Source organism: Nanorana parkeri, unplaced genomic scaffold (genome assembly GCF_000935625.1).
Source record: "Nanorana parkeri isolate BGI_ZX_2015 unplaced genomic scaffold, ASM93562v1 scaffold1940, whole genome shotgun sequence".
Classification (NCBI taxonomy): Eukaryota; Metazoa; Chordata; class Amphibia; order Anura; family Dicroglossidae; genus Nanorana; species Nanorana parkeri.
In genome coordinates this window covers 87318-98365 of record NW_017308208.1, presented here as the reverse complement: position 1 = coordinate 98365, position 11048 = coordinate 87318, and the positions used below count along the sequence as shown (strand labels likewise).

Below are 11048 nucleotides of genomic sequence, written 5' to 3'. Positions count from 1 at the left end.
TCATGTTTATGGAAGTATGCACCACTAGCCTTTACCTTTTTCCCCCTGTGAGGGTTCCCTTATTCCCCTCATGGGCGCAATACAGTAAAGGCTAGTGGTGCACATTGTTTTATCATTACCCCATGTTATAATGTTCTCTAAATATAAATGTTTTTAAATCCCCACAACACTGTACATACTCTGATGTTTTGTACATATGATTTATTATTTACGTGTTATATATGCGTATGTGTCCCCTTACCCCCCCCTCCTGCCAGCTCCATCCAGACATCATACCGGATGATGATAGAATGTCATTCTAGAACATAATTCGGAGTACATCAGTGGCAGACTTTCGTTCTGTTTACCGGTCTGGACCTGGTGAGGGCTTTGGTTGGCTCTGTAGTCGAGCCCGCTCTTGATTGCTCCTCAGAACCTGGCTTATGAAGAATTCGCTCTCCTGTCCCACATCAGTCAGTCGCAGATCGAACTCCAGAAGCGTTTTGTTTTCCGACATCCCGTCCAGCAGCTGCTTCCCGCCATCCTGAGGACACAACGGATATCAAATGACATCAGACAGAATTCCAGCACGTTCATCAGACTCATATCCTGTGTTGATCCTTCATAGTAATGTATGGAACAACATACATGCTGTGTATGTGGTGCCAGAGGCATTGAGCAGTACCATGGAGTATAATCCACTGGGTAGGCCAACAGTGGCGTCACAATGGGGGTGTGGGGGGCCCGCACTCGGGTGACACCATTGCAGGGGTGACACCAAAATGACTGACAGTCATTTTGGTGTCACCCCCCTCTAAAAAGTCAGGCACTCGGTCATGGCCCGAGAGCCCGACGGTGTCAGGATAGAGGAGGGGACTCGCGGCATACCTCATCCCGCCGGGTAAACGTCCCCTCCACTCTCTGCTGGCGTCCATCACCAAGATGACCACTGGCAGGCTTCAAATCAGATGGTTGTGCATGCGTGAGGTGACATCACGGGCCCGCGCGATGACGACACAGCGGGATGTCACCCGGTCTGGAGACCGGGTAAGACCCGGCCTCGGGACGCCCCTGCCAAGGACAATCAGACTGGAGAGGAAAGAGCTAGTGCTGCTGGACGTCCTCCAGCCAGGAAAGAGGCGGGCTCTATCTGACTTGCTGCATCTTCTAATGCACATGGTGAGGAGCTCACAGTGTGCAGTGAAACCAGAGGAAGCCATTTCAGCACAGATGAGAAGTCACTATAACTGTGCAGGACTGAAGGGACGGCCGGAGTTCAGCTTTAAGCTGTGAATCGCTCTATTACAAGAGGCAGTAATTGCAAAATCAATGTCAGAATTTAAAAAGGTGATAGGATACTTTTAGTCCAACTAATAATATCCAAACTTTATAATACAGGAGGATACTATGACAATATCTGCATCCAGGGAACTGTTCTGACTGCCTTTGTGGGTGCAGGAAGGATATTTTATGGAATGAGTTGAACTTTATAGACACATGTAACTATCAGGGTTATTCACAAAAGGGTGAAGAGTTTGGAGAAGGCCGGAGAAGTGATCAATCTAGGACAACATAGTTGAACTGGAAAGTGAGCTGAATTGGAGAATTTTTTCAAATCAGCTATTCTGGCCTAGATTGTTCACTTCTCCTGCCTTCCCCAAACTCTTCACCCTTTAGTGAATAACCCTGTATATATCTGACCGTTCTATGCAGTGCAGACCATCATCAGGTAGAGCTGAGTCAGGTACATACCAGGCCAATGGGGTTGCAGGAGAGGCCGATGCTCTTCAGTGCTGTGTTATGGGTGAGGACCTGTGTCAGGACAGTTGCTGTGGGTTCAGACAGCTCGTTGCTCCCCAGATGCAAAGTCATTAGGGTGCTGTTATGCAGCAGAGCGTTGCACAGCGCCTGTCCGCCCTCATCCCCGATGTGGTTCAGCCACAGAATCAACATCTTGAGGATGGAGTTTTTGGACAACGCATGAGCGATGGCCTGCGCTCCATGCGGGCACACATTGTTGTTGCACAGGTTGACAATCTGAAGCTGGCTCTGATTCAGCAGTTTGCCTATAGCGCGGGCTCCACGGTCTGAGATCTGGTTGTGTGACAGGTCAAGGTGAACCAGAGATGGATGGTCTAGTAAACTCCTGATCAGGATGCGAGCCAGGTCATCATCCACTTTACTCTTGTGCAGTCTGAAGACCTGGAAAATGCGGACAGAATGATTAGAGGAGAAAGGAATACAATAGGGAGGATGTTTGTGAAAAATGGAGCTATGAAAAAAGAGCTGTGCTTATAGCGACCAATCAGAACAGGAGAGCAGTGCTTACAGCAACCAATCATAGAAAGAGAGCCATACTTACAGCAACCAATCATAGAGAGAGCCATACTTACAGCAACCAATCATAGAAGGAGAGCCATACTTACAGCAACCAATCATAGAAGGAGAGCCATACTTACAGCAACCATTCAGGAAAAGAGATTTATGCTTACAGCAACCAATCAGAGAAGGAAAGTATTGCCAACAGCAACCAATCAGATACTAGATAACTAACACAGGTTACACACTAATACCATCACCTGGGGTTTGAAAAGCATAGCTGTCCCTGGGCCTATGAGGTGAGAGGACCCCTGCATTATTCTTTCATAGCTATGTGGGAGGCGCAGAAGCCGTTGGTGCTGTGCTCCCTTGGAGTGGCGTCCCAGGGTGTGCCAGAAAATCATTTGGGAGTGGGACCCCACAGTGATTCACTGTCACTATGTCACGGCACCTAAAGCTTTTTCTGCACTATGCACTAGGCATTTTTTTTACCTTGGCTGAAAGGGTTGTGTACTGGCACCTCATTTATTTTACACACTTTGAGAACCTTTTGACCCCACAGAAACGAAGGGTGCGGGTACCTTCAAGGCCTGCCCTGATATTAGGAGGGAGGCTCTGTGGCCTTTATGCGTTTCTCTGCCTCCCTCCACTTTTAGGGGTCTCTCTTCAGGAGAGCCCCTACCTAGTTACTCATGGGACCTGTTTCAGCAGAGCCCTGAGGATCGGGGTCCTCCTGGCTTTGGCTAGGTGGACTTGGGTTGACCTTGCCCCTGTCAGGAGCCTTGCGCCCCAGGGGTTCAAGGTATTCGAGGCCCTTCCACTTCGGAGGATCTCTAATGCACCGTCGTGCACTTTTTTTTCCGTGTGCTGTGATTTCACGGTTCACTTTTTTGTTCACAGGGGTGACGTTTTGTCTTCGATGCACGCATCACGGACCAAAATAAATAAATAATGTGTATGCCTTACATCAGGGGTCTCAAACCCAAATGGCCCGCAGGGTGGTACATCGAGACCCCCGTCTTGCATTCTCAAACCAGCATTTCTTTTCGTTGCACCACTTTTCTGTGCTCTTGAATGGGGCTCCGTGGCTTGAATGGGGAATTTCTGGAACCAGGGAACGCTTATATGCAAATCCTCTGCCTATCCCCGCCCCCCCCTCCCCCCCCCTCCCATTACTGGTCCATTTCTGTGATGTTTGGTGGGATGTGGCAGCCCTAATTGGACTTGAGAACAGCTCAGATTTTGGTTGTTTTGGGGCGTTTTGTGTGTCCTGTTTTCTTTTGCTGGGTTAGTAGTATTAAAGCGGCCACAGGTTCCATTTATCAATACTAACTGGTAGCTAAGCACTGACATATGATAACAGTGAAAAACGCGAGATATAGACATGTACCACTCGTATAGTTCCAAATCACAATTCGGACGAATTTTCCAAAATTCGGGCATTCTGAATTTCTGAATCCGAATGTGTCCGAATCTGAATTCCTGTCCAAAAACTAAAATGAATCGGAGACATGACTTTTCTGGCCAATCAGATGTGTTTTTCGGTTTAATGCATCTGAATGGGTCGGAACACAAATTTTCGTTACGGCAACAGTACATACATATATACAGGGCTCGAAAATTCCACTCGTCTGCTCGTCTGTGACGAGAGGACGTTGGAGCCCGACAAGCAGCTTCCCGGCCGGCCGTTGTAATTACACGGCCGGCCGGGTGCTTTACAGTCAAGCGATCGAGCGTCTGTCGGAACGTGCTGAAAAACGCCCTATGCCCAAAGAAGTAAAGGCGCGTTTGACGCGCGTTTTGTGGGCTGCAAATCATGCACCGCGCGTCATACACGCATATTTCGAACGCCTAGGTGGGAACCCAGCCTAAAGGAGTTTTGTTTTCCACCAATTTTAGGTGATGGCCTCTAGTTTTTGTAACGGAGTTAATTTTAAACAGTTTATCGCTAATGTTGCTGCCACCATTAAACATTTTGTACATGGAAATCATATCCCCCCTTAATCTCCTCACCTCTAATGTGAACATGTTTAAATTTACATATACATATATTACAAGACCCGAATGGCATTTGGGAGCTCCCGAATGCAATTCAGAAATTTGGATCCGGAATGCCATTCAGGTCTGGAAACTATATACATATACCGTGTTTCCCCGGAAATAAGACAGACACTGTCTTATATTTTTTTGGCTCAAAAAAAACACACTAGGTCTTATTTTTTTTTTTTATGTACAACAATCCAAAGTTAATGCAAATCCAAATGAAATAATCCAAAATGGCAAAGTTAAGAATAGGGTGATCAGGGCAATCAGGGGTGCCGTATCTTTCCAAGAGCAATTTTGTTACCAACTGCTGGCCAGAATGAGCGAAGCGCGCTTCCACTATCGATTCCTCACAGGCGGAGTGCATTTGGTATCACTCGGCCTGTGACAGGAGCCAGCGCTATAGAGGAAGCATCGGCTTATGCAGCTCTGCTCCCTCCGGTGCCGCCTCGCTTTCCTCTAGAGCTGGCTTAGTTGTCACCTCTGATTCTCTCCTGCGTCTCTTCAAGTTCCCCCTTATGTGACCATTCCCACCGGCCCTCGGAATGGTCACAACTAGGTCTTATTTTCGGGGTAGGTCTTATATTTTAGCAATTCCCAAAAATAGTGGTATGTCTTATTTTCGGGGTAGGTTTATTTTCAGGGAAACAGGGTATTACCAAAGCTGAGGCTCCCAGACCCGAATGGCGTTCGGGATCCCAATTTCAGAATTGCATTTGGGAGCTCCCAAATGCCATTCGGGAGCCATATACATACATTACTAAAGCTGAGGTTCCCAGACCCGAATGGCATTCAGGAGCTCCCGAATGCTATTCGGAAATTCGGATCCTGAATGCCATTCGGGTCTGGAAGATTCGGCTTTAGTATTAATATCTGTATATATGGCTTTCTGTGGTATTCTCAACAAATATTCATAAACTTATCTGAAATTAACAAAAATTCAGATTTCATTAGAATCGAAATTTTTCAACTGCTTACATGTCTAGTGAGATAACCTCACAGGGTGGTATTTGTTTGAAATGTAAATATTACGACACACCAGCATGGACCTGGTTTACTATCGATAGGACTGAGATGAATCGCTCCTTTAGCTTCCAGAGTGCCATGGAAGCCCCAAATGTTGGAGAGAACTCTTCTACAAACAGCATCTTTCAATTTAGAAGTATTGCTGCTGCCCACCACCTTCTGCACTACACTAGTAGTATCTTAAAAGAGGCAGCTGTCTCCTGATCGCTTACCTTCAGGTTTCCGAACGTCTTAAAGGTGTTGGCAAGCAGACTGCAATCCCGCTCTGTGAACCTAAAGAGGTTCCACTCAAAGTTCATGCCGCAGCCTTTAACTCCATAGACAAGGTGCAGTTCTGCTAGACCACATAGTGAATTGGCTATCAGGTTGAAATCGAAGTGGTCCATGGATGGCAAGTCACCCCCAGCCTCGCTTCCTGTCTCCGAGATCTCGTCACCCTCCTCATCCTTCTTGATCTCCACCTTCACCGGTGGCAGCAGCTGCTGGATGTCCAGCCGTTTCACATAGTCCTTGCTGAGCTCAGCAGCCTCACAGATGGTTTGTGTCTCCATTACGTCAGGAATGAAGCCTTCGATTAGATTTTCCAGGTGTCTCTCGAAGAATAACCTCTTCCAGCTGGAGCCGTAGCGAGAAATGTCACAAACCGGCCAACGCTCAGCACAACAACGCCTCCAGTAATCTTCATAGCTGATTAGATTTGCTGTCACTTCCAGGGGCAGCGAGCTGGAGAGAGTGTCCAGGACTTTGGCCTTGTGCTTCGGAAGCAACTTCTCCAGAATAGGTTTATCTGTGGACATTCAACAGAAAGAGAGTCATCCAGAGACAAGTCACACCATAGTGACATATATTGTATTCTGGTAACTGTATGACGGTAAAATCTATAATGATAGTATTTACTAAATATATATATATACACTATATTACCAAAAGTATTGGGCCCCTCCCCCTCCAAATCATTGTATTCAGGTGTTCCGTGACATTTCCTTGCTACTACATATTCCGCGGTCACCTGTTACTGGGATTATAACAAAGTGGAAGCAACTGGGAACAGCAGCAACTCAGCCATGAAGTGGTAGGCCACGTACAATGACAGAGCGGGGTCAGCGCATGGTGAAGCGCACAGTGCGCAGAAGTCGCCAACTGTCTGCAGAGTCAATAGCTACAGACCTCCAAACTTCGTGTGGCCTTCAGATTGGCACAACAACAGTGCGTAGAGAGCTGGCCTCTTTTTTACAATTTGATTTAACCCGTTATCGAATGGGTAGGGGTACAAGTACCCCTTACTCATTCGTAATGGGGGGGTCTGCATCTGGGTTTCACATCACAAGCTCCCCTCTTCACATGACAAGTCCCTCTCTTCACATTACAAGCTCCTCTCTTCACATCAGAGTCTCCCAAGACCCACTCTTCACATTACAAGACCCCCTCTTCACATCACAAGACCCCCCTCTTCACATGAGAGTCCCCCCCTTCTAGATCAGATTATTTCCTGTCACATTAGCAGCCCCCTTTATATCAGAAGTCTGCCTGCACCTTGCAAAGCTATGATGCTTTGAGAATATTTTGAGGTATCCCTGAGCAAGGCTGAAGGCACCCTGGGGTGACACAGTACTCTGGATGGGAAAGGCCGGTCTATAGAGCAGATTGAATATCCTGTACGGCTTGCTGGGAACTCCATATCATTCGAGAACCTGAAGCTACTTAAATTGTGTATGGAAGATTAAACTGGCCGGTGCACGGATGATTTACACACAGAACATGTGAAAGCTGCTGGCCCAGAAAACACCGGGAGGAAACATTTACAAGATCAGAAAACGTGAGAGACGGCAGCTGTCCCCGGGAGCAGACCGGCCTCCATATCTGTCCCTCATGGCTATATCCTAGCCGTGTGCTCAGATCACATCAAAGCTGAAGGTCTTCACATTTCATTTCCTTTATGTGCTGGTGGAGCTTCTGCAAGTCTTGGCGGGATCCATGAGAAGAAGAAAGGAGAAAATCAACAAGACCCTCCGGGAAAGGCTTTGCACCGGCACCCTGGAGCTTTACGCAATTTTTAGTAATTCAGTAAACAGATGACCACCTCGAACTGATGAAATCATGTTACAGCAATCGATGGCATATGGCCGCGCAATGTGTGATTGATGGCTGTTACATGCTACTGTGTCCCTTACATCATAGGAAGCCCATTATCCCATCAATCAACGATTTATCACGATCTTCCGCCAATCATTGCAAAGCAATATTAGTGCAGTTCTAAAATGTGCCCATACACATAGGCCCGACCCCACAGGGACGGGGCTTGGGTAGGACACGTAGGTATGTGGACAAGATCTGGGTGGGCCTATGGCAGAATGTGGGTGGAGTTAAAGAAGAACTCCGGGCATGTACAAAATGACCTTGACAGTGAAGCAAGTGCTTGTTTTGGTCTAGAATAAAAAATATTACACAGTAAACTAGGGATGCAACGATACCAATACTAGTATCGGTATGGGTGCCGATGCCGAGTATTTGGGCGAGTACTTGTACTCGCCCAAATGCTCCGATGCCTAGCCCGATACTTCCGGTATCAGGAAGCCGGCTCCATGCTCCCTTGTCACTTGTAATGACTCTCTGTCTGGCTTCCTGATTGGTCGGGAAGCTGGCCAATCAGGAAGCCGGGCGCCGTCACCGACGAGGGAGCATGGAGCTGGCTTCCTGACCAATCAGGAAGCTGGGCGCCGCGTCATTACACGGCGCCCGGCTTCCTGATTGGCCAGAAAGCCGGCTCCATGCTTTCTCGTCACCTACTGATGAGAAGCACAGGGACGGCTTCCCTGCTAATCAGGAAGCCGGGTGGCGAGTCATTACACGCCGCCTGGTTTCCTTAATGGGACTTCCGGTATCGGTATTCGGTATCGGTGAGTACCGGAAAAAAAATACTCGTACTCGATACCGAAATACCGGTATCAGTGCATCCCTACAGTAAACTCTCAGTTATCCGGTATTCAACTAACCAGAACTCTCATCTAATCCCCCAAAAAAATTATATGATTATCATATATCAGTATGGCATTTAGACGTATTTTTAATAGTAGCTCTCAAGCGACCAGAAACTACATTTATCCAGAATCTACCAATCCCTATGGATGACGGATAACAGGGAGTTTACTGTACTCACCTGATCCTCGGCCCTGTTGTGGTGACCACTCAACTCTATCCCCCTCCATTCCCTTGGTGTCCTCATGTCTAATGCAGGTGAATGGATGTGATGATGTCACAGGTTCTTAGACCACCGCAGCCCAAGGAGAAGAGGCTGTGAGGATCGGTCTAGCAGCCATGTGAGACTGAGGATCAGATGAGTATTTATTTTAGGCCCTAGACCAAAACAAGCACTTAACCCTTGCAGTGGGGCAGTAGGCCCACTGCAAGGGTTAATTTTCTACATGCCCGGGTGCTCCTTTAACTGTGTCCTGGGGACAGGGAATGAAATGTTAGTAAGTATAGAAAAGCGCTCGCACCGAGCTCCTCGTGCCCCCTGGTTTGAATGCAGGTGAGAACTAAGGGGGTGTCGCCTCTTACCCCAAAAATATTTAGGCCAAGGACCCGTCTTCAGGTTCCTCTGATCATGCAAATTGGTATCAAAAGCAGCAAAAGTCTCACTTTCCATTATTCAAAGACGCCTAAACCAACACACTTCAACGAGAGAAATGACTTCATAGCACTGGAGCTTCCTATTTTTGGTGGTGCTGCGGTATGCAGTGGGGACATTTTCACACTTTCTGCTTTGCTTCTTCTTACGGCAGATATTCCTCGCCCTGATTCCACTCTGTACAACCCGCCGCCATGACTGCTCTCTGTCTCAGGGGCCGAGAGTTTAAAGGACGCCGAGATTATGAATAATTGAGGATGATTTTCTCTGCCTTATCTTGTGACAACATCCAGAGCAGATTATTAGCGTACAGATGAAATGTCACGGACTAAATGCCTCGACACACCCTAGGGGGATGTTTAGCCCCCCGCAGTGCCGGAAGGTGACCTCCTTCCTGGCGGGGGGAGGGAGGGGGAATGAATATGAAATCCTCTAACATAATCTGCAATAAACACATTGCTAATGAGTGGAGACGATTCCCATGCGTACATCGGGGACGGAGGGAGGACAGACTCACACGGGTCAGCCAAACGTCCATTTAAAGGGCAAATTGTAAGGAATTGAGCAGATGTGCGCAGTCCGTGTATGGGGCCAGTTTGTGGCAGTCAGTGGGGGTCATTCATACACTGCAGTGTTTAGATGGACTGGCATGACATTGTGTGCACATGTACATAGAAGACCAGGTCCGTTTTATTCAAGGTACAATAAGAGGCCACTAAGACAAGAGGGCCACCGAGAATTGTGCATATAGTGGAGTTTAGACTGTGAAGCTGCAAAGTCTCCATTACATTCTCCACCCATTGGAGGGGGAATGACAGTGAAGCAATAAAAAGGAGGTGATGCAGCACAGAGAAAAAGCCATTTAGCTTTATACGCTATTTCCAGCCCACAATCTGGAAGGCTCCAGCAAAACACACCTGGTTTTTATACTGCAATACTTACCTTCATTCTGGAGCTGTCCTCAGCAGTACCTCTTCTTCACCACTAGATGTCCTCAGTCATATACAACATCCTGCAAACATACAAGAGGAGGACCAACAGCACCCTCGTGCACTTTAAAAAAAATTTTTTTAGTGTGTTGCGATTTCACTATTCACTTGTTTTGTTCACAGGGGATGTTTTCCTATGCACGCTGCACTGGCTTAAAAAAAAAAAAAAAGTACCTGATGATAATAAAAGTTTTATGCCCGGGGGGTGTTCATACAATTCATATTGATTGACAGATGGTTATCATTGTGTTCAGATCCCCAGCAGGACTGTTTGTATTTATTAATTACCTCCCATTGTGTGTTTTATGAATGGATGCTGCAGTGGATGCCGAAGTGATTGGCCATTTGGCTAATTGATGTTATTACTTAAGCATGTGCCTGCTGTTTGTACTCCATGATTGAAAAAGGAGCCTGTCTGATGGTTCAGAACATCACTTTATGATATGGGGAGTTTTATGCAGTATTTTTATGCTGCTCACTTGCACTTAAAATAAAAAGCTATGTGGACTGAGCTATTGGATTATAAAGTAATTTGTGCAGAAGGCTTTAGAAATACTGGCCAACTGATATATCTAATTTACACCATTAGGCTGTTATTTCCAGGCATCAGGCATTTGATACGAGAGTGGATCGAAGTGCGGCGCTTCATTATAAGATATGTAGGAATGGAATTGCTGCTGCAAGGAGTGCCACATATAAGATGTATTAGAAAAGCAGATCGTAAATATATATATATACACACTGAGTGGCCTGGGTCTTAAGTGGCCTGGGTCAAAATTTCTGTCCTGATCTACTAGCCAGGCCTTAAGAGTTACTCGCCACCAGTTGCCCACCTAACCCCTACCCTGCCGTGGCCTTAACTCCGCCCCTAAACACACCCTCTTAAATAATCTTATAGATGACACTCTTAGATGTCTTATGCAAAATAAAGTTACAAAAAGAAATATTAACAACAACTTTAACAATATTACCATAAAGCTTCCTGCCCCCACATATAAAATATTACCCTCTCCCCCTGTTCCCTGCCCCCTCACACATAAAATAAGAATCCCCCCAGTTCCCTA

At 46.8% G+C, this 11048-nt stretch overlaps 1 protein-coding gene across 1 annotated transcript in view; it reads right to left on the bottom strand.

Moving 5' to 3' along the window:
* Positions 1 to 310: 310 nt before the first annotated feature.
* Positions 311 to 11048, bottom strand: part of TCTE1 (t-complex-associated-testis-expressed 1) — a 12378-nt gene continuing 1640 nt past the window's right edge. The window contains exons 2-4 of the mRNA XM_018572118.1: positions 5580 to 6154; positions 1732 to 2181; positions 311 to 523 (exon numbers count right to left, since the gene is read on the bottom strand). Coding sequence (XP_018427620.1) covers positions 344 to 523; positions 1732 to 2181; positions 5580 to 6154 — 1205 coding nt within the window. The 3' untranslated portion in view covers positions 311 to 343. The remainder of the gene's footprint in view (positions 524 to 1731; positions 2182 to 5579; positions 6155 to 11048) is intronic.